The 27,802-nt window shown below is 49.3% G+C and overlaps 1 protein-coding gene across 1 annotated transcript in view; it reads left to right on the top strand.

Annotated features, from left to right (window-relative positions):
• Positions 1-283: 283 nt before the first annotated feature.
• Dnajc11 (DnaJ heat shock protein family (Hsp40) member C11) overlaps positions 284-27,802 on the top strand; it is a 48,588-nt gene continuing 21,069 nt past the window's right edge. Inside the window, exons 1-4 of the mRNA XM_021160017.2 lie at positions 284-404; positions 18,007-18,136; positions 19,492-19,565; positions 23,726-23,827. Coding sequence (XP_021015676.1) covers positions 333-404; positions 18,007-18,136; positions 19,492-19,565; positions 23,726-23,827 — 378 coding nt within the window. The 5' untranslated portion in view covers positions 284-332. The remainder of the gene's footprint in view (positions 405-18,006; positions 18,137-19,491; positions 19,566-23,725; positions 23,828-27,802) is intronic.

A 27,802-nucleotide genomic window follows, 5' to 3' on the forward strand; every position in this document is an offset into this window, starting at 1 on the left:
TCATGTACACACCCACGCATGCTGGTACACACATACACAGGCTTCACACATACACACACACAGACTGCACCCACACAGGCTGGTATACACAAACACGCGCGCGCGCACGCACACACACACACACACAGAGGCTGGTATACACATACACCTCCCAGCTTCCGGCCTCGGCCGCGCGGGGGCGCAGTGCGCAGGCGCGTCCCGAGGGCTGCTGTGCGGCTCCGGGCCGCCAGGGGCCGCTGTGACGTGAGCGGGAGGCGCGCGGGAAGCGCCACGCAGCGCCGGACCCTCTTAACCACGGCCTCGCCGGTTTGGCGGGGTGAAAGGTTGCGAAGATGGCGACGGCCTTGAGCGAGGAGGAGCTGGACAATGAAGACTATTACTCACTGCTGAACGTGCGCAGGGAGGTGAGGCCCGCGGCGTGGCGTCAGCGAGGCTGAGGCCCGGCTCGGTGGTTCTGGACGGTCGGACGGGCGGCTCTGGCCCCGCAGCCGCCCCGGCAAGGCCACGGCCCGGCCCGGAGGCCGCGTGACCCCGCCGCCGTGCGCGCCTGCCAGCCGTCCAGCTGCCCGCACCGCCGCGACCCTCGCGCCCCGGCGCGGGTCCAGCGTCCGCCCGGCGCCCCGCGACCCGTGCGTGGCGTGCACCGTGCCCAGGCCGGGCCGGGACCCACGCACTCGCTGGAAGGGGGACGAGGACCCCGGGGCAGCCGCTGCAGTGGGGGACCAGGTCCCTGCGACCCGGTCCCACGCTTCCCCTACATACTCCTGCCCTAGGCTAGGGGTAGGGTCATCAGCCTGAGCCAGGAGCTGGGCGAACGCAGCCCGGGACACCAAGGTCAAGGCCACAGGGAGCCTCTCCATGCTTCGGTCGGACCCTCAATCGCTGGCGCTTCCGAAGCTGAGGCTACCCTCCCAGGCTGGCGTTTCGTGCCCTCCTCCGATCCCTTGAGCCTTTGCCCCGAAATCAGAGAGCAAGACCTCTCCAGCCTCGACTCAGGGGCCGTGGATGAGCAAGAAGTGCTAGGCCAGAGACGCACCGGCGCTCTGACTGCACTTCAGCATCCAGTGCTGGCCTGCGGATTCACGCGGTCTCCTCGAGAATAAAAAGTCACCCTAGAGGCCCGCACTGTCTGGCACGTGTATACATACCTCTCATACTTTCTTGTTCTCTATGGCTAGTCCGCACTTGAGCTCCGTTAGAGAAGGGTTTCCGGAAAGGCTTCCAAGGTCAGGTCACGAAAGGTATTCTCAAGGTCTGTGGCTGCTGGGTCCAAGTTGTCAGTCCTTCCACACAAGTCCCAATCCTGTCTTTTAGGTTTTCTGGTAAAGATCAAAAGTAACGGAATTGTGCTATCCTCAGCAAAGCTAACCCAGTTGCCAGTAAAAGTTGGTCTGTGTGTTAATAACCAATATCTTTCTGAGTGTTTTCTGCACAGCCACCTGCTGAAAGAACTGACTCAGTGTCTCTTTAAATTGTGATAGGCGCTCTCATAACAATCCAGTACGAATGAGTATATATGTATATGTACATATATATATGTGTGTGTGTATACATATATATACATGTATATATATATTCAATCAGTAATTATAATCGAGGGAACAAACAGGTGCAATTCGTCCCTGGGCAGTCTAACTCCAGAAACCCAGCTCTTGAACTCTACTGCTGCCTCAATTTACCACTCCATATACAGCAAAGCTCTTTGTCTCTATACTGTGCCCTGTATCAGCCACTGCTTACTACAGAAACTCCCCAGGAAACGTTTGCTGGACTTCCAGGTTAGCAGTTGAATGAAGCTGTAGGTTTTCCCCTGAGTTATTTTGTTTTTGTTTGTTTTTTTCTGACACAGTGTAGTGCTGGCAAGAACTCACTGTGTAGACCAGGCTAGCCTTGAACTCTCAGAGATCTGACTGCCTCTGCCACTCAAATGCTAGGAATAAAGGCCAGAGGCACAAGGCACAGACATTTCCTGGTTCTTGAAGAAGCAGAGTGGTAAAAGGAATCAACCTTTCTGAGATGCGTTTGCTGTTTTCTTTCCTTTTAAATCTCTGAGTTCTGACTAGTCTGGGTTGTTAGCAATTGAGCCGCCATTCTGAGCTACTGAACCTATGCCAGTGCAGGTGCTCAGGCATGTGAACCCTCTGGGATTTCAGGGCCTTTCATTGCTATTGCACTGGGATAGGAGCCAAAGAAACACTTCTTTTAAAGGAATGTTTTACCTCTGCCAGTGAGTGGAGGCACTCTCTGCATTTATAACTAGATGAAGTCCTCACCAGACAAGCCTCTGTCTCGGGTTGTTCTTGTCAACACATCTGGTGTTGAATGCCATCCTGTCTGCTTGCTGACTTTGTGGCTGCTGCTTCTACTGCAAAGAAAGCTTTGCAGATGATGACATTGGTGTTTGCTAGGTTTCTGTTTGCTTTGTATTTTCAGACCTGAAGTTGAAATAGCATGCTTTAGCCAGAGAACAAAACAGAAGAAATCTTCATTCTTGTGCTCGCATGTGAGCATGTGTGCTTGTGTGCTTGTGTTGTGTGTCTGAGCAGCTGCTGCGTTTGCTGTCTGTTCCTGTGGGAATCCTCTGCTCTTCCCACCAGCACTCAGAAGCACCTTCAAAGGACATCTTCAGAATGGTCAGCCTTCCACCAGGTTCAGTCTCTTTCCTAGAAAAGTTGCAAGTGGAAGCAACGCTGCAGAACTAGGACATTCTGATTCCGGGTTATAAGCACTGAGCTGGGCTGTAGCTCCGTCCATAGAATGTTTGTCTAACATGCATGAAACCATGACCCATATCAGGCCCTGCATTTACTGAATAAACTGGGCACAGTGCCACTTGGGAAGTAGAAATAGGTTGGTTTAGGCATTTAAGGTGTCCTCCGCTACACAAGTAGTTTGAAGCCAGCCTGGCCTACGGGAGACCACACCTCAAAAAGGCAAAGTAAAAGTTAAATGCAGAAGAGAACTAAATAAATAAGTAACAAATGCCAGAAACGTCCTAAGAAAGAACCTCCCTTCTCAGGGTTTAAGCTGCACAATATCACTCTGAATGTTTTGTGTCAGGAGGTAGCCAGGATCACAAAATCCTGCCATAAACAAAACCTGTGGCCCTGGTGAGGCCCCTTCACTGTTGCGGAGCTTCTGTCTGTTGGTAGAGGGCCCTCACCCTTGGGTGAGTCGCCATTAGTGGAGCTCACGAAAACAGCTTGGCTGTGTGGTTGGCCGCGTTAGATGTCTGGTCAGGACTAAAATCAGACCCATCTGACTTCGGGTGGGTTTTTCCAAACATTTGAAGAAAGAATTCCTTGACAACAAGCTAGCATTAAATTTACTGATTGTTAGCTTTTTATGGATTTTTTTCTTTTAGACGTGTTTGAGTGCTATGCATGAATGCAAATATGTGCGCTGTGTGCATTCCTATGAATAGTTGGGAGCTATTGGGAGGCGAGGAACTGAACCTCAGTCATGTGCAAGAACAGCAAGTGTGCTTAACTACTGAGCTATTCTAAGGCCCTTTTTATAGAATTTTTTGTTTGTTTTTTTGTTTTGGTTTTTCAAGACAGGGTTTCTCTGTGTAGCCCTGGCTATCCTAGAACTCACTTTGTAGACCAAGCTGGCCTCGAACTCAGAAATCCGCCTGCCTCTGCCTCCTGAGTGCTGGGATTCCTAAATAATATGGTCTGGTTTCTTCTTTATCACTCTCATGTTACACTCTAAAGAATTTCATTTTAGCAGTGCATTCTGAAGCAGTAAACTAATCATGAGTTCAAGACCAGCCAGGTCTACATTAAAACAAAACAAACAAACAAAAAACCCCGTCTAAAGAAACCTGACTGGTCCTCGTGTAGTCTTTTGATCAGCCAACCTCCTTTTCAAGGCTGTGGGGGATTTGAGGTACTGACGATTGTTTCTGTTTGTTCTGTTTTGTGTCTGTGGTTCTCTGTGTGAAGGTCGGAGGACAGCTTACAGGAGTTGGTTCTCACCCTCTGTGATGTAGGTTTCTCTTCATGAGGTCAGTAAAGAGTCAGGTGATCCTCTGGGTTTCTCACGGACACATGTTCCAAGTGGGACGTTTGTGGCAGTGACTGTGAGTCGGTGCTTGCCTTGGGTCTGGTAGGGCCGGGCCTGGCTGGTCACAACCAGAATTGACCAGGTAAGCCAGGAGGCTCAGGGCCAGGAATTGCAGCCCATTCTGCCTGCACCTAGCCTGCAAGTTCTTAGCAGTGGAGATGCCAGTGCTAGAGAGAACGCGTGGCTTTTGTCCCGGGGCTGCTTCTGTTGGGGGGTGCGCTGCTAGCACTGCCCATTTTCGTGTAATTACGTGTAGTGCTTATTGTATTTGTGCATGGGCATCATGTAATTACATGTATGGGAGTCGATTCTGTCCTTTCGTTGTGTGGGAACTCAGGGCATCAGGCTTGGCAGCAAGCTCCTTTACCCACCAAGACAGCTTACACACCAGTCTGGTTTTCTTTGACACAGAAGTGTAGCTAACAGGCTGGGTGTGGTAGTGCCTACCTTTAACTCCTGGACTCCAGAAACGGGCCAATGAGTGAGTGAGTGAGTGAGTGAGTGAGTGAGAGAGAGAGAGAGAGAGAGAGAGAGAGAAAGAGAGAGAAAGAGAAGGGAGAGAGAGAGAGAAGGAAGGGGGAGAGAGAGAGGGAAGGAGGGAAAAAATAAATAAGCACCTACTGTAAGCTAGGGTTATGCTTATTGCCATTTGGGTAGAATGTGTGTAAAGTGCTAGACATAAGGAGTTATCCAGTTGATGGGGGTGAGGTTCTGCTTATTGTGAAGATATACACATAGCATGGTGAAGCATGGCTTTAATCCTAGCACTTGGAAGGTAAACACAAGGTCAGGAGTTCAAGGTCCACATCGGCTCTGTAGGGAGTTTGAGGATACCCTGTTACAAAAGACAAACCAAAAAGGTGTGTGTGTGGACAGCCTTAGTATGCCTTGCACTGATGAGGCTGCTCATCTGGTGTGCCCATGGAATCAGTGCTGGTGACATGACTCAGTGGCAGAGGTGCCGTGTGTGCATGGACCTGGGCCGCATCTTCAGTACCACAGGAGAAGAGAGTGTCAGAATGTGAGTTTGTTCTTTCTGAAAGGTATCGCTGTCCTTCAGATTGGTGCTTCCTGCAGAATTGACTTAGGGTGGCGCTCTGCTGGCAGGTGAGCCAGGGCACGGGGTGTACCACAGAGCAGAAACTAGAAACTGGAGAGTCACATGAAGGGGGACTCCAAAGAGAGAGGCAGGGCGAAAGGAGGTGAGGAGTGTGAGGTGGCCAGGGTGACTAGGAAGCAGTTTGAGAGAGGCGGCCCGTGGAGGATGCTCGGCCAGGTTCAATGTCATCTCAGTGTAATTAGCCAGCAGGACAAAGTTAGAGTTACTTCGTTAGTGAACCCTAAGCCGGTTACTACCTTCCTGCTTTGGGCGTTTCAGTGACAGCTTCTTTTTTTTTTTTTTTTTTTTTTTTTTTTTTTTGGTTTTTCGAGGCAGGGTTTCTCTGTGTAGCCTTGGCTGTCCTGGAACTCACACTGTAGACCAGGCTGGCCTCGAACTCAGAAATCCGCCTACCTCTGCCTCCCGAGTGCTGGGATTAAAGGCGTGCGCCACCACGCCCGGCCAGTGACAGCTTCTTGAAAGGCTTATGCTCTGGTTCTACATTGCCCAGACAGTGTCCTCTCCTCAGAGATTTCAGCTGAAAGCTTGTGTTTATTGTAAAGGTGATAATAGGACGATAGAGAAGAGAAGATGGGGCCATGCTTCGCTTAGCATTGAGCGGGAAGTTTACTTTTATTAACTGTCGGTTTTAATTTTGCTTATTTTATTTATAGCTTTCTTGTTCAAATAGAAATTTAAAACAACAGGTTAGCCAGGCGTGGTGGCGCACGCCTTTAATCCCAGCACTTGGGAGGCAGAAGCAGGCAAATTTCTGAGTTCAAGGACAGCCAGGGCTACACAGAGAAACCCTGTCTCGAGAAACACACACACACTCACACAGGTTAATAAATTGTACCCGTTTCAAAGAGGAGCCAGGCACACATCTCTGACAAGGAGAGGTGGCTGCTGGGAATGTTGCTTCCTCACTGCTGTAAGGACGCACTGTGATTCCACTCTGAAAGGAACAGCCACCTTTGAGTCTCCTGAACTGTGAGCACTCCTCCACGTCAGGGGTACAGTGTTCCTTCCCTGGTGTATGGAAGCCAGAGAACTCTCCCGAAAGAAAATGCCAAGCTAAAAGAGGCGGACTACGAAGAGTATGCCTGAGTGGGCAGGGTGGGGCAGACATGCACAGAGGAGATCTAGTTCCTATGGGGGGATAAGATCTGAACTACCTGTGTTGATGGAGCCCAGAAATCTGGAGCATGTCCGTTTGCTCTGGTGTGTCAAGGGCTCTAGATAAACATTCAGGCATGATCAGGAAGAGTAATGAAATCCAAGGTGTGTCACAGTAGAGAGGTATGTGAAAGGTGGTATGTCCACTTGACCTCTGACCTTGGTGACAGCTCAAACACGGAAAGTCGAGTGTCTGATGGTGTAGCCCAGCATCTTGAACATTGAGTTCCTCTGTGCATTTGTTGGTGATGTCCACAGATTGTAATGAAGCCTCAAGGGTGACATGGAAGCCAGCTTTAATGGAGAGTCTCCTACATGGAGTCAAATATGATGTAAGGCAGCCTCAACTGAAAGGATGGGAAACTTGCCCGCCCGATCTGAATCTGTTTCTTCATCCTTTTTTTTTTTTAATGGTTGTGAGCCACCATGTGGTTGCTGGGAATTGAACTCTGGGCCTTTGGAAGAGCTGTCAGTGCTCTTAACCTCTGAGCCATCTCTCCAGCCTGATGGTATTCTTTTTTTTTTTTTTTTAAAGATTTATTTATTAGTATACATAAATTCACTGTAGCTGACTTCAGACACACCAGAAGAGGGCGTCAGATCTCAGGGTGGTTGTGAGCCACCATGTGGTTGCTGGGATTTGAACTAAGGACCTTTGGAAGAGCAGTCAGTGCCCTTACCCGCTGAGCCATCTCACCAGCCCCCCCATTTCTTCATCCTTAAAGTCAGGCAGTTCTGTCTGCAAGGCTGAAGTGAGGTACACATCTGACACTTCTGTAGAGACAAGCATATGGTTCTCTGCACTTGCCACTCTGCCTGCCATCTTTGCAGGGAGTAAAAGTGAGGAGTTGGGTGTGATGTCACTGGATGGTGGAGAGCTGGCTGGATTAGTAGTATACAGCTGTGTTACCAGCACTTGACCAGACTGCAAGGACTGCTCTGAGTATAAGGCCAGCGTGTGTCTGTATAGTAAGACTTCGTCAGCCAGGCAGTGATCCCAGCACTTGGGAGGCAGAGGCAGGTGGATTTCTAAGTTCGAAGCCAACCTGGTGCAGTGAGTTTCAGGATAGCCCAGGTTATACAGAAAAACCCTGTCTTGACCCCCGCACCCCCCCCCCAAAAAAAATGAGTGAAGAAAGAAAAACAAACAAACTTGGGCTGGAGAGATGGCTCAGCAGATAACAGCACTGACTGCTCAATTCCCAGCACCCACATGGTGGCTCACAACCATCTGTAATGGAATCCAACGCCCTCTCCTGGTGTGTATGAAGACAGTAACAGTGTACTCACGGACAGTATATAAATAGAAATCTTAAAAAAAAAAAAAAAAAAAAAAAAAAAAAAAAAAAAAAAAAGACTTCAAAGAAGAACAGATTGTCTCAAAGGAAAAGTGTGTGTCTGCACAAGCTGTAATTAGCTGCTTAAATGTGTGGAGGAGTCCCTGGCATTTCCCTCTCTGCATGTTTCCCTGAGTGGGTGGACCCTCAGTTCATTTGGGCCCCCACTCTTTGATGTTACGAATTCCTCTCCTGCATCCCAGGCTGGCTTATGAGCTCACTGTATTAAAGGATGACCTTGAACTCCTGGTCCTCCGTCTCAGTGGCTGGGGTTACAAGTATGTGTCCGGTCTGCTATCCCCTCTTAGGTTCCGAGTAAGTGTCGAAGTCAAGCTCCATTAAAGAAATTAGTGTGTGGGGGGGCAGGGGTCGGGGTGGGGGGGGATAGAGGATAGACACACAGATACTCCAGCGTCAGAATGCCGGTGTGGAAGAGGTCAAAGGACAACTGTGAGAGGCATGTCTCTCTGGGTTGGCAGCTTGGCAGCAAGTGTCTCATCCACTGAACCGTGCCACTGGCCCCTGGGTCCATTTTGAAAGCCTTTAATAAGCTAGATGTGCTATGTTTCCTGTCTGGTTTGTGGTGACATTTACCTCTTTCACTTCAAGGAAGCTATGATCAGTTACTGCCTCTGTCACCACTGTGTGCCCTGCAGAGATAGGAAACAGTTCAGATGGTTTTAGCCATCTTGTACAGTATGCTCTGATGTTCAGGTGACTGCAGTTGCCACAGTGTGTTTCTGCAGCACTTCCTTGTTGAACAGTAGAGGGCTGTTCTTGACAAACGTCCCCTAAAGGGATGAGCAGATGGGCGGGTGTCCACATTAACAGCTGCCCAACTCCTCCCTCCCTCTTACCTCTTCCCCAGCAGCAGTTCCTATCAGCTTGCTGCCTCTGGCCTTCTTCTGATGGCATGCCTCAGCCTCTCTCAAGAGCTGATGCAAGCTAAAGCCACACAGTGTCCTATTTAGATCTCTCCTTGCCTTCTGACCACCCTAACTTCTGTGCCACTGATGTTAGCATTTCAGACCTGCTCCCAGGTGAAGTCCGTGTGTGGTTGTGAACTGCCAGGCATGGGTGCTGGGACCTGTCCTTGGGTCCTTTGCAAGAGCAGTACAAGGGCTTTTGACTGCTAAACCATCTCTTCAGCCCTTGTTCAATGGTCTTAAGAATGAAACCACATCTAGTTTGTTGTCTCCCAAGGGTAGGGGCCATCTTGTGATGTTTTTGTTTCTTTGGTGGTACCCAGGGCCTAGCTGACATTAGTCATCCTGCTGACAGGAGCGGTATGCATCTGATTCCCCACCCCCATACACACACACACCTGTGTGGGTTTGTTTTACTTTGTATAACACCCACCCTTAGAGTTCTGGTTTGTTTTGCATGAGTATGTGTGTTCCTGTGGGTGTGTTGTTGCTGGGGGTGGGGGTGTTGGTATTGAACCCAGGGATTGCTAATTCAGGTGTTTACATGGCTGGCCACCTTGTCCTGGGGGTCCTGACTCTGCCCCCTGAGTGAGTATTGGGTTTAAACAGGCTGCCACACCCACCCGCATCTTACACAGTGCAGTGGGAGGATCTGAACTCTGGGTCTATTGCTCCATCTTCAGGGTCCTTAATACCCCTGTATTGAGGCTCCGGTTGCTGGTACAGCCTTCTAGTTGCTTCAGGAACTGACTACTGGAAAGAATTTCTTCATCTTTGTTCTGGAAAATCTGTGCTTTCTCTTATGAAAATTGTCTGAAGTCAGATACAGGAGGAAAAAACCAATTCATGCACAGGGGTGCACTGGCCCAGAGCAGTGCGCTTTGGGCATCTGTGCAGGCCTGCGGAGAGCACCTGCAAGAGAAAGCAGGGCTCTTTCCTGCGGAGTTTGACTTTGCCATCCGGCAAGTGTTGTCTCCTCTTGGGTTCTTTGTTGAAGTCTTTCTCACCAACACCAGTAATGATGTCTGAAACAACAAGGTTCCCATGGTGGGGGGAAGAATTTGCACACTGTTTCTCTTGCCAGGCCATGCACAGCTGCACTCTGCAGTACACAGAGGCCATGCACAGCTGCACTCTGCAGTACACAAAGGCCATGCACAGCTGCACTCTGCAGTACACAGAGGCCAGTGCACAGCTGCACTCTGCAGTACACAGAGGCCATGCACAGCTGCACTCTGCAGTACACAGAGGCCATGCACAGCTGCACTCTGCAGTACACAGAGGCCATGCACAGCTGTACTCTGCAGTACACAGAGGCCATGCACAGCTGCACTCTGCAGTACACAGAGGCCATGCACAGCTGCACTCTGCAGTACACAAAGGCCATGCACAGCTGCATTCTGCAGTACACAGAGGCCAGTGCTGCCTGTCTTTTCCTGCTTGACAGGCTCTTCCCTCTGCATGGCTAAGGTGTTGGTTACAGATAAGTTCCTCCCCCAAGAACCAGCCTTGGGTGTTGTCTTAGTCAGGGTTTCTATTCCTGCACAAACATCATGACCAAGAAAGAAGCAAGTTGGGGAGGAAAGGGTTTATTTGGCTTGCACTTCCATGCTGCTGTTCATCACTAAGGAAGTCAGGACTGGAACTCAAGCAGGTCAGAAAGCAGGAGCTGATGCAGAGGCCATGGAGGGATGTTCCTTACTGGCTTGCTCAGCCTGCTCTCTTATAGAACCCAAGACTACCAGCCCAGAGATGGTCCCACCCACAAAGGGCCTTTCCCCCTTGATCACTAATTGAGAAAATGCCTTACAGTTGGATCTTGTGGAGGCATTTCCTCAACTGAAGCTCCTTTCTCTGTGATAACTCCAGCTGTGTCAAGTTGACACAAAACTAGCCAGTACAATTGACCCCTTGTCAACTTGACGCACAAACACATCACTAGTAAGCCTCAACCCTTACATTTTTAATCCCCAAGACCTAAATAACTTTAAACGTCCCACAGTCTTTAAATATTCTTAAATTTTCAATCTCTTTAAAATATCCATCTCTTTTAAAATCCAAAGTCTTTTTACAATTAAAAGTCTCTTAACTGTGGGCTCCACTAAAATAGTTTCTTCCTTCAAGAGGGAAAATATCAGGGCACAGTCACAATCAAAGCAAAAATCAATCTCCAACCNTCCAATGTCTGGGATCCAACTCATGATCTTCTGGGCTCCTCCAAGGGCTTGGGTCACTTCTCCAGCCATNCTCTTTGTAGCACACATGTCATCCTCTAGGCTCCAGATGCCTGTACTCCACTGCTGCTGCTCTTGGTGGTCATCTCATAGTACTGGCATCTACAATACACTGAATGACCCCTTCAGTCCTGGGCTGTCAATTGCAACTGAGGCTGCACCTTCACCAATGGCCTCTCACAGTGCCGAGCCTCAGCTGCTCTGCGTGACCCCTTCATGCCTTCAAAACCAGTACCACCTGGGTGACTCTTACACATTACCAAGTCCAGCCACAGCACAAGGTACAACCTTGGCTATCTCTAGAACACAGCCTCTGTGCTTTTAGAAAACACTTCCCAGAAGATGTCACCTCAGTGATGCTGGTCTCTTCTTAATCACCACTAATTTCTTAGCTCCAGCTAACCAGCATCAATAGTCCCAGTAATGCAAAGTTTTTGCTTTAGTAGTTCTAGTATCTTGTTAATCACAGCTGATTCTTCAGCCCCAGCTAACCAGAACCACAGAATCTTCACAACCAAAGTAACAATGGCCCTGAAAAGAGTCTTTAATTTTCCCTCTGAAATTTCACAAGCCAGGCCTCCATCTTCTGCACTGTTTTCAACCTTATCTTCCAAGCTCCTACACAACATCTGACAGAGCTCTTAACACCGAATGGATCTTCTGGCCCAAAGTTCCAAAGTCCTTCCACAATCCTCCCTAAAACATGGCCAGGTTGTCACAGGAATACCCCACTCTGCTGGTACCAGTTTGTCTTAGTCAGGGTTTCTATTCCTGTACAAACATCATGACCAAGAAGCAAGTTGGGGAGGAAAGGGTTTATTCAGCTTACACTTCCATACTGCTTTTCATCACCAAGGAAGTCAGGACTGGAACTCAAGCAGGTCAGAAAGCAGGAGCTGATGCAGAGGCCATGGAGGGATGTTCCTTACTGGCTTGCTCAGCCTGCTCTCTTATAGAACCCAAGACTACCAGCCCAGAGATGGTCCCACCCACNANGGGCCNTTCCCCCTTGATCACTAATTGAGAAAATGCCTTACAGTTGGATCTCATGGAGGCATTTCCTCAACTGAAGCTCCTTTCTCTGTGATAACTCCAGCTGTGTCAAGTTGACACAAAACTAGCCAGTACAGGTGTAGAATCTCACTGAGACAGAAAGAGGCAGATCCCTTGAGTTCTAGGCTACCCAAGGCTAGCTGTGTAATAGAAGGAAAGGAAAAGGGAAGGGAAGACTGTGTTGAGTGGGCAGATGGTCTCAGCATGTGGTGGGGTCTGACCGTGTAAAGGGTCAGGCTGTAGAGTAGGACACTTAGAGAAGGGAGTACAGGCTGTGCCACTTCCAGCTCCAGGGCTTTCCAGCCCTGAGGAGAGCAGGGTTTGGTCTCTGCTGTCAGTATCTTAGTGACACAGTGAACCATGGTCCCTTTCCTTAAGCAGCAGCTCCTGTCCAGCCCAGACTGGCATGCTATTCACTAGCTCCCAAATCCTCCCTATAGGATCATTTTCCAAAGCACAGGCCCTTACTAGCTGATGCAGGGTTTTTCTTTCTCCTTCGAGTATCATGGAACATCCAGGCAATGATGTGTCCTCGGTTGTAGTGATTAGGTAGACTTCCCCATTCAGTGGGGAGATGGGCTTCAGAGAGAAGCCAAAGCTCTGTTCTTAAAGTGATGTGTGGTTGAAGTATGACTCACTGTGCTGAGCATGCTCTGTTCGCTCTTCACAGGATTGAAGAGCATAAGGATTAAGAGCATAAGCATTGCCATTGTAAGCACCTTGCAGCAAGTATTTCTGGCTCTTTGTTTGCCTGGCACGTAGTAGGACTGCTCTTCCTGGTGCCTGTTTGGTGCATGGAGACTGTGTTGCTTGTTGTAGGCCGTCAATAGGAGTTGGACATATGGCATCTTCATCTTCAGATGGTCAAAGGTCTCAAAACCAACCGAAACCGACAGTCAAGCACTGAGTGTGGACAGCCCAAGTCTGCTTCTCCCCTCCCCCCAGGACCCACAGAGTGAGCTCTGTGTCGTGTGCTCATGTGGTAGATGTTAAGGTGGGGTTTGAGGCTAGCCTGTCTCAGTGTTGCTGAGAGGCCATGTGCCGCGTCTCCCGTTTCTTATCCTGATGGTGGACATTCTCTGTCCTCACTATGGAGCATCTCTCACTGGCACGTCTGCTGGTCAGAACTGGTTCTCTTCACCACAGAGCCACTCCTCAACCCTGGCCCTTTGTGCTTGGTGTCTTGCTTGATGAGTGTGCTGCTCCCAGAACTGGCCTTTCTTTGGAGGAGGCTTTGGCGTGGGGAGTGCCAGCCATGCAGTGGTTGAAACTGTCCTTTCCTCTTTAGTTTTTAGAGTATATTGAGAAGAGTGTGCCTGCGCTGGCCTTGCTCTTAGTTGTTGGGTGATTTTTGTCATTTGTTTGAGGAACACTATTTGGTGTTTGAAACAGGGTCTTATTTTATAGCCTAGGCTGGCCAAAATTCGTCCAGGCCTCCTTCATCTAGCTCTTGAATGCTGGAGTTACTGGCATGATCTATCATGCCTGGCTGCATTAAGAGACCTTGATTTCTGACGCCTATATCCTGAAGAGTTGTGAGCTTGTTCCTCCCTTTGTTTGTAATTTCATCCTTTTTTTTTTTTTTTTTTTTTTTCGAGACAGGGTTTCTCTGTGTAGCCCTGACTGTCCTGGAACTCACTCTGTAGACCAGGCTGGACTCGAACTCAGAAATCCACCTGCCTCTGCCTCCCGAGTGCTGGGATTAAAGGCGTGTGCTACCACACCGGGCTGATTTCATCTTTTAAAGGTTTTTTTTTCTCCTTATTTAGTTTTTGTGTTAGTCTTTTTTCTGCTGCTATAATAAAATGCTTGAGATTGAGCACTGTAAAGGATAGAAGGTTAATATAGCTTGTTGCTTGGGAGATAGATGCAGGATGCCAGCCGCTTCTGTTCATCTCTGGTAAAGAAAGGCCTTGTAGGGATGATAACGGGAGCTGGAGCGGCCCGGGGCCCAGCAACTTCCACAGCCCAGTCTCTTGAGCATCAGCTCTGGGGACCAAGCTTGTAGCACACTTCAAGGACATTCTTGGTAGGTGGATGGGTGGGTGGTTTAGTTATGTGAATGCATGCACACATGTGTGAGCATGGGCAAATGTACCTGTGCATTCCCAGAGGTTACACGAAGGTGGGAGGAGTGACCAGCTTGTCAAATGGATGCTGGATTCTGAGCCCTGGCCCTCGTGATTGAACTGTAAGCTCTCTTAACCACTGAGCCACCTCCGCAGCCATGTAGTGGATTATAGTCACAAATTTCTCCTAATATTGCCTTTGATTCGTCCTGTAGGTTTTGGCATGTTGTATTTTATTTTCCTGTGTTTATTTAACCTGCCTGTTTATTTAACCTGCCTGTTTATTTAACCTGCCTTATGATTTCTTCTTTGGCTCCTGAAGGCTGAATGGAATGTTATCTATAGCTCAAATATGAGTGGTATGTTATCTATAGCTCGGGTTTATGCAGTCTCCTTTGATAGGCTTTGATTGGCTTCTGATTTCATGTGGGTGATAGGAATGATTCTTTGTGTGTCCATCTTCAAGATCTGTTGCAGAGCTAGACAGATGAGTTGGAGTTTAAGAGTGTTTGCTGTTCTGTTCTGCAGAGGACCCGAGCTTAGTTCCTAGCACCCATGTTAGCAGCTCACAACCACCGCTAGCCTGGCTTCAAAGGAGCTACCATCTCCCTTTTCTGGCTTTTGTGCACACTGCACACATGTGGCACAGACAGACAGCTACACACCTAGGTTCATGCTCACAATGAAAACTAGAAATCTTGTTAGAAGATGGATGGAGGCTTAATTTGTGGCCTAACATTCTCTTCAGATGGCTGGGGCTATCAAACTTTCAGATTTTAAACTTGGGACATCTCTGGATTTTACTGTGGAAGTTTAGAGATAAATGTAGCCTAGGTGCCCTTCTTAATGGCATCTCATTACCTTCCGAAATGGCATCGGGAGCCGAATGGTAGTGAGAAAGGTTATCATTTATGAAATATCGAACTGGTGACCTTAACTACTCAGTTGTGATGAAAGGCCCAATCTAACCTTTATTGAATGTGATATTTATTAAAAATGAAACTTCTCATTTCCATTACTTAATCAATAGCACTCTGTGCCGTTTATTAATATGATTAAAGGTGGCGTTGCAGACTAGATTCCTGCTCCGCAGATTCTTGGCTTAATTTTAATAACCAGGAAGCATCTTTCTAGCCTAGAGTCAGTCAGGTCCACTTTACCCTGCACTGGCAACTCTCATCAGACACGAGAAAGAAGGGCGTTTCCAGGAAGAAGGCCAGACAGCGTCTCTCACCTATAATCCCAACACTGAGGGAGTGGAAGTAAGAGAATGCATATGAGATCACATTGAGGCCAGCCTGGGCTACATGGTAAGAACCTATTTCAAAAACCCAGGGGGCTGGTAAGATGGCTCAGCAGGCAAAGGCGCCTGCTACCTAAGCCTGACAACCTGAGTTTGATCCTAGAACCCACGTAAAAGTGGCAGGAGAGAGCCGGGCGTGGTGGTGCATGCCTTTAATCCCAGCACTCGGGAGGCAGAGGCAGGTGGATTTCTGAGTTCGAGGCCAGCCTGGTCTACAAAGTGAGTTCCAGGACAGCCAGGGATACACAGAGAAACCCTGTCTCGAAAAAAACCAAAAAAAAAAAAAAAAAAAAAAGTGGCAGGAGAGAATAGACACCACAGAATTATCCTCTGACCTCTGTGTGCACCGTGGCACCCTCAGGCACACACATACAATATATAGAAACATGCTTACACAATAATTTTTGCTTTCAAATAAATGCAGGGCCTGAGTAATCCAAGCTCAGTGGCTAGGAGTGCTTGCCTCTCTTCCAGGGAACAGGGATTCAGTTTCCAGCATCCGTGTCAGGCAGCAGCTCACAATCATCCGTAACACGAGCTCCAGAGAACCTCGTGCTTCCTCCTGGTGTCCATGACACCTTTACACACATGTGTGCATACAAGCACATAAATAATCTTTAAGAAACAAAAAACTGCAGAGTAGTAGTGGTGCACGCCTTTAATCCCAGCACTTGGGAGGCAGAGACAGTTGGGTCTGTGACTTCTAGGCCAGCCAGGGCTAAGTGGAGGAACTATCTCAAAACAGAGGAAAGAGAAATTTACTGAAATGAATGTGTAACTAATTTTGAGTCATAGCAGTGAGCTCTCAGAAGGATGTGTGTTTTGTTTTCTGTTTACTGTTGTGACGTTTCCTGCAGTTGGCATGTTAGAAGTGTGTCACATGCACGAAGTATGTCGCATGGTTATTAGCATGAGCAGGGAAAGACTCAGACAGGAAGAAGCAAGAGAAGGTTCAGCAATGGCACTGATGAGGCCTGAGCAGTCAGCAGTGTGGTGCAGGTCTACTGTTCTCACAGCAGGGCGGTGTCCCTCCCATGTCCCATTGCTGACATGGATTGCTCTCTGGTGCTGTGCACTGCCTGGCTTGCATGTGAGTGAGCTGGTGTATGCCTCACTATAGCTAAGGGACAGTCTTGGCTCTGAGTTTCACAGGGAGGGAGCAGCTGGTTCTGAAGAGCCACCGTTTGTAAGTTTTTCTGTGTGTTGGGCTGTCTCACTGTGTAGTTAGAACGCTCTCTTGCGCAGCATCACAGAGCAGGGTCTAGACACAGGCCACTGCACCTGCCTCCTCAACCAGACTACCCAGCAAGTCATACAGGTGGCCAGATGGAGAGGGAGGAGAGGCAGGCAGCTAAAAGCTGCTCTGTAGCACTGTCCCCAAGGCTACCCCGAACAGGACGTAGAGGAAGTCATTGGTGACAGAGGGACAGTCTGCCTAGTTTTCAGAGGCAGAGTGCTGTTGCCCTTGACCCTTGACCCTCTTCTGATGGACCAGCTAACAGGGACCTCCTGGCAGCTCTTGACTGAGAGTGGCAGTGCACGGCCAAGTCTGTCCAGCAGACAGCAGGGCTCTGTGGATCCAGCCTCGTCTCTGCTTTCCTGGGTAACAGCCACATTGGGCTTTTGGGAGGTAGCCAGCAAGCCTTGTGCCCACTTCACACCTTCCCAGCACCTGTCTCCCTTTGGGGGGGTCCTCAGGATCTGGCTTTCCGCACCTGCCTGCTGTGCTGCTGGGAAGTGTGTAGACGTCATGCCACCAGAGATTATTACTGACACACCGGCCAGAGAACTTAGTCCTGGAATGGGAAGGTTGTCGATACCGCATAGAGGGATGTCACGTGACCTTTCCTTTATCAATCTAGCCCTGAGCTCACTGTGTCCCTGGGACCTCTTTTTGAGGACCTGACACTAGGGTATCATCAGCCTTGGTGTCCCATCTCCATCTAGATGGCTGATCTCTTGGGTCCCTCTTGCATAGCCAGTGACCCCCACAGGATGCGTCCCTTGTCAAGATGCGCTGGCGAGGGTGGGGTACTTAAGTATCACCTGTGATAGACAATTGTCTTGGATGCCAGTTCTAGGCCTTCCCAGAGACAGGCTGGCCAAACAGATGGTTCTCAGGGCTGTGGCAGGGCTCTGAAGAGGCTCTCGGCGGCTGCGCAGCCAAGGAGAAGATGGTTGTGCTGGCTCCTGCACTCCATGCCTATGTCCCATAGGTCTGTCTGGGAAGACCGTTCACTGCATTTCCTGTGTAGGCCCTGGCTGCTCCAGGCTAAATGGAGCATTCTCCATGTTCCCTGTCAGAGGCGAGTTAGGAGGGTGTTGCCTTTACACCATTGCCTTTGGCTTTCAAGAATCAGTATGTGCTAAGCCCTTCCCGTCAGAGAGGATTCAGCAGACATCTTGTGCCCATGGCGCCTCACTGTTCTCTCCTGTGTGCTGTCTGCTGTGGGTGGCTTAGCTGACGTGGGACCGGGCAGCGTGTAAGCCAAGGTGGAGACAGCCATTCTCATTCCCTCTGATAGCTTGTCCCCAGCAAACACAGTTGCTATTGATGTACATAATTGATCACTTTATTAACTGTGGAAATGGAGCCTTATTGGGGAAATAAAGCATAACTTGATTATGTCCGTGCGGAGGGCAGAGGGAGTGTGGCTGACAGTCCCCGTTCCAGGGCTGATTCTGATAATGATAGTGTTTAAGTGCCATTGATTGTCCTCTAATGGAATTTCTCTTCTTAGGCCTCTTCTGAAGAGCTGAAGGCTGCCTACCGGAGGCTGTGTATGCTTTACCATCCAGACAAGCACAGGGACCCAGAGCTCAAATCACAGGCAGAACGGCTGTTTAACCTTGTGCACCAGGCTTATGAAGGTCGGTGGGGAACTTGGCTTCATGCACACAGACATTCGATTTTTAAGAGACTTGATTTGTAGAAGATAGAGAGCCGGAGTCCTTAGAGATGTATAAAAGAGGTGCCTGGTTTGGTGCCTTTTACTGACAGCGCCCTTTGAAAGACTCGTTTTTTTGCTTTGGAAATCAATATGTGTCCAGTAAGAAGAAAATGAGAGTCCAGGTGAAGAAACAGGCCGGGTCTCTATGGAGGCTGCCCATGCTGCAGCCGGTTCCTGGGGTCGGCTTGGGGTGGGAAGACAGACTGATGCTTGGGGTGGGAGGACAGACTGGTGCTTGGAGAGTCTCTGCTTTTGTTCCCTTATTTTGTGAAACGCTACAAGGACTTTTTTTTAACCTGAGTGGTTTTATTGGTTTCGTATCAGTCAGTGAAAGAGGGTCTAACAAAAGCTGTATGAGCAGGCTGATGCGCATAGTTACGGCCTACACATAAAGAAGAAAACTTGGGATGTGTCTTCTCTGGGAAGGTGGAAGGTTCTGGAAAGAATGGTAGCTTCCTAATGCCAGGTGAGATTCATGCTACCAAATTAGACATTTTAAAGTGTTTGAAATGATAAAACATTTTACAGTGATTTTAAAAAATAAAAGCTCAGCCGGGCGTGGTGGTGCACGCCTTTAATCCCAGCACTTGGGAGGCAGAGACAGGTGGATTTCTGAGTTCGAGGCCAGCCTGGTCTACAAAGTGAGTTCCAGGNTGAGTTCGAGGCCAGCCTGGTCTACAAAGTGAGTTCCAGGACAGCCAGGGCTACACAGAGAAACCCTGTCTCGAAAAACCAAAATAAAATAAAATTAAATAAATAAATAAAATACAAGCTAAAATACATTGTCACTCTTGGTATTTATAGATTAGAAAAAAATCAGTGGGCTGGAGAGATGGCTTAGTGGTTAAGAGCAATGACTGTTCTTCCAAAGGTCCTGAGTTCAAATCCCAGCAACCACATGGTGGCTCACAACCATCCGTAATGAGATCTGACACCCTCTTCAGGTGCATCTGAAGACAGCTACAGTGTACTTAGATATAATAATAAAATAAAAAAAAGAAAGAAAAAAATCATCTGTTCCTGCGCAGCACACCGTGTATACATTGTGACTGCAGTTAGCAGCTTGTCCGACCTACGGGAAGCCCAGCTTTTCCCATCTGTAGCCTGGGGAGGGGAGAACATTTGTCAGAATGCAGCAAAAGACAGACAGACAGACAGACAGGGAGTCTCTTGAAGCACTTTCCTCCTGACCTGTACACTGGCTTTTCAGGACTGAGGGGAAATTCATGCTGTACATTGTTTGATTTTTTTATTTATTTATTTATTTTTTTACAGTGCTTAGTGACCCCCAAACAAGAGCTATCTATGATATATACGGGAAGAGAGGCCTGGAGATGGAAGGATGGGAGGTAAGAGGAGCGGAGTCTACGGAGTCCGAGATGTCTGTGAGAATGAAGTACACCACCACCACAGCGGCCCTAGGGCTGTGACAGACCTAGCTGTAATGTACTGAGGTATCATGGGGTCCCATCAGACATCAGCGAGAGCTGTGCAGGGGCCGGCAGTTCCCTGTCCTCTTCCTCATTCATGTAAAACTCCCTCTGAAGTGCTTGTGGTGTTTGACCTCATGCTGTCTCTCCCTCTGACCCTGAAGCCAGTCTCAGGCTTGAGCTGTGGTGGGAAGAAAACAGCACTGACAGTTCTGGTGGGGCTCATGGCTGCCACCTCTCTGTAGCTGGGCTTTGATGGACACATCACAGTGACCTGTAGCTAAAGAGACCTGAGTCCTTCCTGGGAGGTTCTGTGTGAATCTCCAGTGGCTGGGGCTTCAGACTCCAGCAGCATCGGACCTGAGTTCCGCTGCCCTTTGAACTAGGCTGTGTTTACACTTGTCCCATCCTCCACGTCGCACCATCCCCAGCCCTTCTCTGCAGCACAGGCCCTGTGTGTCCTGCCTGGTTCCTGTGGGCGTTTGATTCCAGGCCTCTGGCTTCCTGGAAGTCGCAGTAGTTGCTTTGCCTCGTTTGCCCAAACGGGAAATGAGTCCAGTTGTTTCCAGGCTCTCTTCACAGACTTCGTACACTGCTCGTATCAGTTACCAGAGCTGAGGGCTGCACTGGGGGCCATTGGCTACAGAGCCCTCGGCACCACTAGGGTTTTGATTTCCGGCATTGTTCAGCACTCCTGGAATGGTGGACTCCTCCAGCATACTAGACTGTGACTACCTCTTATCCAAGCAGAGTGTCTCCCACTGGCGTGAGGCAAGGCAGACTCAGCCGCAGGCGTGACAGGCGGGTGGTGAGAGGATAGACTCTATGTCATCATGTTAGGAAACTACTCTAAGAAACTAAACTTCTCAGTAAGTCTCACTAGAAACAGCCAGGCATGACGGCTCAGGAGAATCCCCAGCTTTGCAAGGCAGAACCCGGAGAGTCATTAATTAGAGGCCAGCCTGGGGTACAGTGAGTTCCAGACCAGCCTTGGCTCCATAGAGGATCTTGGAAAAACAAACCAACCAAAAAGTGAAAGCATCTTGAATTATTAACAGTGCCAGACATGCAGTCAGTCGGAGGCCCGCTCCTAACTCATGTTCGTGTGCGCTCTCCGTGTTCTTTCGAAGAATGGCTGTGCTGGGTTTGAGTGTTTTCATGACCTTTCTCCACAGTGTGGCTTTTGCTCCATGAAGGACACTGCACTCTTCTCAGTGTGTTATTAATGTTTTCAGAATTCCAGTCTTTGTTGGTGGCTGAAGGGTGTCTGTCACAGCCTGGTACTGCAGTTGACATTTAGATAGTTGGTAGAGGATGAAGGTCCTTGTGAGTATATGAAGTGCCTTCAGTGCAAACATCTCAAACACCTGGCCTCAGCTGTGATGTCGCTTCCCTTTAATGGAGGATATTAGAGAGGAAAATGGGCCTTTTGTTTGGCTGTTTGGTTGTTTGGTTGGTTGGTTTGGATTTTTGTTTGTTTGGTTGTTTGTTTTGAGACAGGGTTTCTCTGTATAGCCCTGGCTGTCCTGGAACTCACTCTGTAGACCAGGCTGGCCTCGAACTCAGAAATCCACCTGCCTCTGCCTCCCAAGTGCTGGGATTAAAGGCATGTGCCACCATGCCCGGCACCTTTTTTTTTTTTTTTTAGGCAGGGTCTGACTACGAAGCTCTGGGAGGCCTAGAACTTGCTTTGTAGATAGCCCCCAGCTAATGATTCCAGCCACATGAGTGCCTGGAGCTGGCTAGCAGTGTGGTGCCAGTACCCAGGTTGAAGTTGAGAAAGTTAGACTGAACTATGAATACTTGGACAGTGTCAGCAATCATTGTTGCTGCAGGTGAAGTGGAAACCATACTCAGCCTGCCGTCAGACTGCTCACACAGGCCTGTGTCACCTGCAGTCAAACTGCTGTCAGACTGCTCACACAGGCCTGTGTCACCTGCAGTCAAACTGCCGTCAGATTGCTCACACGGGCCTGTGTCACCTGCAGTCTGCAGCCAGGTACATTGTCCATTTCCCCTGGAAGAGTGTCTAAGAAAGTTAACCTCTGTGAAACGCTGTAATACAGCCAGTATCTGGAGGGAGATGTCAAACCATCACAGAGCAGAGACGACTAAGACAGTGTGAGAGTAAGTGCAGGCTGATCGTTACTGGGAATCCTCGACACCTGTACAGTCTGGATCTGCCTATAGGAGTGTGCAGTGCTGGGCTGGAGAGATGGCTCAGCAGGTAAGAGCACTGACTGTTCTCCCAAAGATCCTGAGTACAAATCCCAGCAGCCTCATGGTAGCTCACAACTCTCCACAATGGGGTCTGATGCCCTCTTCTGGTGTGTCTAAAAGACAGCTACAGTGTACTCACATATGATAAATAAATAGATAAATCTTTAAAGAAGAAAAGAAAAGAACATGCAATGCTGACCTTGCAGACCTGGCCACATGAGACCTGACATTGGGGCTGGAGAGATGGCTCAGCCATTTTGAGCACTGGCTACTCTTCCAGAGGACCTAGGTTCAAATCCCAGCACTTACATGATGGCTTACAACTGTCTGTGACTCACATGAGTGGTGTGGATATTCATTTTAACAAAACACCCAAATGTAAAAAAAAAAAATTTAAATTAAGAAAAAAAATTGAGCCCGGTGTGGTGGCGCACACCTTTAATCCCAGCACTCAGGAGGCAGTGGCAGGCAGATTTCTGAGTTCGAGGACAGCCTGGTCTACAAAGTGAGTTCCAGGACAGCCAGGGCTATACAGAGAAACCCTGTCTCGAAAAAAACCACAAAAAAAAAAAAAAAGAAGAAGAAAATATCCAATAAAAAAGAAAAGAAAAAAATTTTAAAAATATATTAACATTGAATCAGGTGTGGTGGTACATGCCTTTAGTCCTGGTACTCTATGAGGAGCACAGATAGGTGGACCTCTGTGAGTTTAAGGCCAGCCTGGTCTATACAGTCAGTCCCAGGACAGCCAGGGCTCTACAGAGAGACCTATCTCAGAATAACTCCCCCCACCAAAAAAAAAAGTTGACTTAGGATCCTAGACTTTTTAAAGCCAACAATGCCTAGAGACTGTGGTTGTGGACATTCCCTGGAGGTGAGCTGCCCACTCCCCCACTGGTCCCAGTGATGCCTCTCTTCCCTTCTTCATGGGTCTCTGTGACTAGCCCTGGACAGTGACTGGGGACTGGTCCAGGTGAACAGGGCTTCTATGAATTCACAGGCTGCTAGGGAGATAGTCCAGGGGAGCTTATCCAGCGTACAGCTAAGGTTCTGGACACCACATGCAGGGCTGTCCTCCCCCTGACCACCCATGAGTGTCAGAGTATCAGTGAACCCTGATGACAGAGGCTTATGGGTGACAAGGAGATGCCTGTGCCCAGGAAGTGCCCCCACTGTTCTGGAGGGACACTTGGTTCTGATTCTACAGCAGCTGTGTAGAGTATGGGCACAAGCAGAAGGAACAGAGCTCTGGGTTCTTCCCTGGAGCCTTACAGCTGCAGCAGCTGTCTGTTCCTTCTGCCAGGGTCTGAGCCCCAGCTCCACGCTGTCCACCCTGCTCCCACACTCTATACTTCTCCTGGGGGGGTTGGGCATGGGCATTTGGAAGCAGTGTCCTCAGAAGTGGGGTACCTCATGGCCTTCCTGTCACGTGCTCGAGTGGCCTCGTTGGTCACAGACAACCTCCCAATGTACACATGACTTTCATGTTGTCTGCTGTTGATTCCTGAGACTACAGCATCACTGGCAGCTCAGTGCTGGGCCTCCTGTCGTGCAGACGGGATTCTTATGCACCCATCCATCCCTCGCGGGACTAGAGATCCCAAGTTCTGTAACCCACAGGGTGCCTCATTGATTTCTTGATACAGAATTTGAACTGTAGAATTTCCTTTGATGGTTCCTACAGCTTCTGAGAGGTTACTAAAATAAAGTCGGTCTCTGGAGAGCCCAGAAACCAGCAGAGCCTTGCTCTCCTCCCAAGGGTAGCCATGCTGGTCCCTAGCTATTATGTGCACGGCAGACAAGAGTCCAGCTCTCCAGGTGTCCTGGCCCTCATGCTGTGTCCTCAATTCTGTTCACAGGTGGTGGAAAGAAAGAGAACCCCAGCCGAGATCAGAGAGGAGTTTGAGAGGCTCCAGCGAGAGCGCGAAGAGAGGAGACTGCAACAGCGAACGAACCCCAAGGTAGCCAGCGCCACCTCAGAGGACCAGGGAAAGCCAGGTTGAAATAATGACATTTTTTGAAGTGACAGCATATAAAACTAGGTGGGGCAAGGCCTTGCTGCTTATTCCAAAGCAGTCTTCCACAAGGTGGCAGCTGGAGCTGGAGCAGAGACAAGTGCTCAGACACTGTTGTGGAGGAGAGCCAGAAAGCCCCCTCCGGCCTGTCCTCCAGGTCTGTAGCCAACAGCTCAAGTGCCGAGGCAGTGGTCCTCTCCTCTGTGCCAGTTAGACTGGGAAGGCACATCTAGCTTGTACCAAACATCCTGGGATGTCTTCATCATCCCAGACATTGCTGCCGTGAGCCCGTCTCTAGACTGGAACCCTCATACATCCGCTACCATTTCCTCCTGTACGGTGTCTTTTTCCTTCTCCTGAGGAGGTCATTCTGAGTTAGACCCCAGCCAGGAGGCAAACAGGTATCTTACTAAGTTTGCTGTTCAGGCTGGGCCCTATCCTTGTGTCTGGATAGCCCTGCTACAGCCTGTTGCTGTCATGATAAGGAGCCGGTAGCCTTTCCATGGCCTCTTGAGGCTGCCTGTGTCCCCCAGTGAGGCAGTGTCCTAGGAAGCATCATTGCCTTCCTGAGTGAACAGTGGCAGCTTAGGGTCACAGGAGGTGACCCTCTGTCACGTTCATCCTAGCATGTGTGCTGTAGGACATGAAAGTATGGGAGGTCTTTGTCTCCTGAGTACAAGTGTCAGTTTGACTCTTGCTTCTCAAAGTGTGTAAGAACCTGGGGTGGTGGCTAACGCCTGTAATCCCAGCACTTAGAATGCGGAGGTAGGACTGCCATGAGTTCAAGGCTACCCTGGGCAGCTCAGTGAGGCCCTGACTGACAATAAAAGTTAGGTGGGGCATGTCTGGGACAGTAACTTAGTGGTAGTGTTTGACCTTGTGCACGGGGCCCTGGTGTCAGTCCCTAGTACTATGAAACAAAGTGAATGAAATAAATGGCAGTTTCCCAGAGGACCTCTCCCGATACAGCCCACAGGCATGTAGGTCCCTTGGAGGAGATCCTGTGGTATATCATAGAACCTATACAGGGCTTCCTTTGGGCCCAGAATTATTCCTAAGGCTATGGGGTGGAGCTCCTTACTGAAGCTGCATGTGGCTGTCATGTGTGGGATCATAGCTTCAATCCCCTCCTCTCCATCCACCCCCCAAAATGCTCTCTTTAGAGTACTTGAATAACTGAACGGTCTTTATGCTGCTTTCTGTCAGCTTCAGGGATAATGATAAGAAAATGGGGAATGAATACATGTTCCTGAATGTTTTAAATCCATGCTTGGACCCGTGGGTGTGGATCTGTGGACACAGCTACCCGTTCTGGGCATGAGCACCCCCTCCCATCGATCCCCAACACAAGTGGGCTTCAGTCACACAGTCACAGCGTGGCTGCACTGAGCCAGGAGGGGTCATCGGAATCAGAAATCTGGCGTGGCCACTCTGCCCCTGCCTTCTGGTTTGGGTGTCTGGTTTGTATGACCCACCACACTGCCTTTTAGAACCTGGAGCTTGGAATCGAGCTGCCGGATGAGGGTCTCAGGTTGTGTGAGCCGGTGCGACTCCTGTCTGTCCATAAAGCTCCCCACGTGGCCATGACCCAAAGCAGCCACTGCCTCGCTCACAGGCTTCTGTGCATCCCTCCCTGTGCTTACAGAGCTCGGCTGTCTCTGAGGATGGATGTGGGTTTCGTTTTTGACCCTGTTATGTGGAAGTTACATAGAGATTATTGTTTCCTAGTGCTGATAGAAACCAGCAAGGTTAGGAAGGCTCGTTGTGTTCAGACATGAAGACATGGCATACACTGTAGCTGTCTTCAGACACACCAGAAGGGGGCATCAGGTCCCATTACAGATGGCTGTGAGCCACCATGTGGGTGCTGGGAATTGAACTCAAGACCTCTGGAAGAGCAGTCAGTGCTCTTAACCACTGAGTCATCTCTCCAGCCCTGTTTTTGTTTTTTGAGACAGGATCTCTCTGTGTAGCCCTGACTGCCCTGAAATGGAACTCACTCTGTAGGCCATGCTGGCCTTCAAATCACAGATAAAATACTCTGCCTCCAGCTGGGAATAAAGGCATCAACTGCCTTTTTTCTTTTTTTGAAATTCTGTTATGGGACTGAACAGATGGCTCAATGGTAAAGGTATTTTGTGACCACTTCTGACAACCTTAGTTTGACTTCCAGGGCCCATGTGATGGAGTTCATTCACAAAAGTTGTCTTCTGACTTTCACGTGTTCACACATGTGTTCATGTGTGCCCCATTCCCAGCCCCACCCCCACCCCCACCCCAAATTGATTGCTTAGATTCCAGGGCAGAGCACAGCCATCAGGATGTGGCTGCTGTGGCTGCGGTGGGTGTGGTTTTGGAGTCATAAAGCCAGCCGACCTTGGCAACCAGACAGGACAGGAGGAACCCCTTGGCACCCATGTTTGTTGTGCTTAGTGGCAGAGGGTAGGCTAGAGAGGGTCCGTGCAGAATGAAAATGTGGCTGTAGTGTGAGGAGTTGATCCAGCCCTGGGGCTGGCGTGTTGTGGTGAAGAACTGGCTACATTGCCTTTCGGCCTCAGATCCCTGCAGGACTGGCAGGCTGCAGTGGGTGGAGGCTCTTCCCGGGCTGACACATTCATTCCTGGCTGTTCCTTCCTAGGATTGTAAAGCCTACATGGTCCTGGCTGTCAGATACTGAATGGGTCCGTGGCTGTTCATCACCACCAGAGCTGCCTGTCCACTTAGCATTTGTGCTGTCATACAACACCACGACAGGGCACCTCAGAGAAACAAGAGCTAGTTGAGGTTTGTGGTTTAGAGGGATAAGAGTCCACAGAGGATGGCAACATTGACTGGGCAGTGGTGGCACACGCCTTTAATCCCAGCACTTGGTAGGCAGAGGCAGGCGGATTTCTGAGTTCGAGGACAGCCAGGGCTACACAGAGAAACCCTGTCTCCAGAGAAAGAAAGGATGGCAACATTGGCAGTGAGGGAGAGGTAGACATGACCAGAGCAGGAAGCCAAGAGGACGAACCGCAGGTGTTGGGAGAATTTAAATCCCTCCAACCAGGCTGGACACCTGAGCCTCCTCAGTCAGTGCTGCTAGCTGGGGACCAAGTCGCCACATTGCCTTTTGGGAGACTTTCAGTTAATAAAAAGTCACTGTTGAAATTGTAAGGATCTGTCTCAAAAAGATAACCATTAATGAGAAAGTGAAGACTGCTACAAGTCTGTCAGCTGTGGTTTCTCTCAGGAAGGAGCAGTGGTGGCTAGCGAAGGGAAGAGAAGCAGGAGACCATGCACATGGCTGTGAATGGAGCTCTCTCTTGGCTGGGTGCACTTGGCACATTCTCCTGAGTGGCTTGGCTGAATAAACAGAAACCTGGGTGGAGCCCCATAGGCTAGTTATCACCAGCCTCACGGGGGGCGGGGGGTGTTGCTAATCTCCTTACTGCTGGGTGGATCTTTAGCCCATACACACCCAGTGTTACAGAGGTCTGAGTCAAGGATCTCGCTCTGCCAGCTGCATGGCAGCTCAGCTCCCAGGAGTCCTTCCTGCTGTGGGAGGGCTGGCTACCTGTCACCTGGTTCTCTGGTGGCCATCTTTAGACACTTGTGTCTAAAGCATGTCAGCACACTGCACCCCATTTTGTAGTGTACAGCCTGGAGCTAAGAGTGGCGCTTTCCTTTTGAGTTTTGTAAAATTCAAAAGAAGAATGTTTTGATGTTGGGCATGCTAGTGCACGCCTTTCCCAGCATTCAGGAGGCAGAGGCAGGCAGAAATCTGTGAGTTTGAGGCTACCCTGGTCTATAGAGTCCAGGATAGCCAGGACTACACAGAGAAATCCTGTCTCCAAAAAAAAAAAATTAAAATTAAATTAAAAAATTAAATATATATATATATATATATATATATATATAAATAACAGATAAAGTCAGCCA

This window comes from Mus caroli, chromosome 4 (genome assembly GCF_900094665.2).
Source record: "Mus caroli chromosome 4, CAROLI_EIJ_v1.1, whole genome shotgun sequence".
Lineage (NCBI taxonomy): Eukaryota > Metazoa > Chordata > Mammalia > Rodentia > Muridae > Mus > Mus caroli.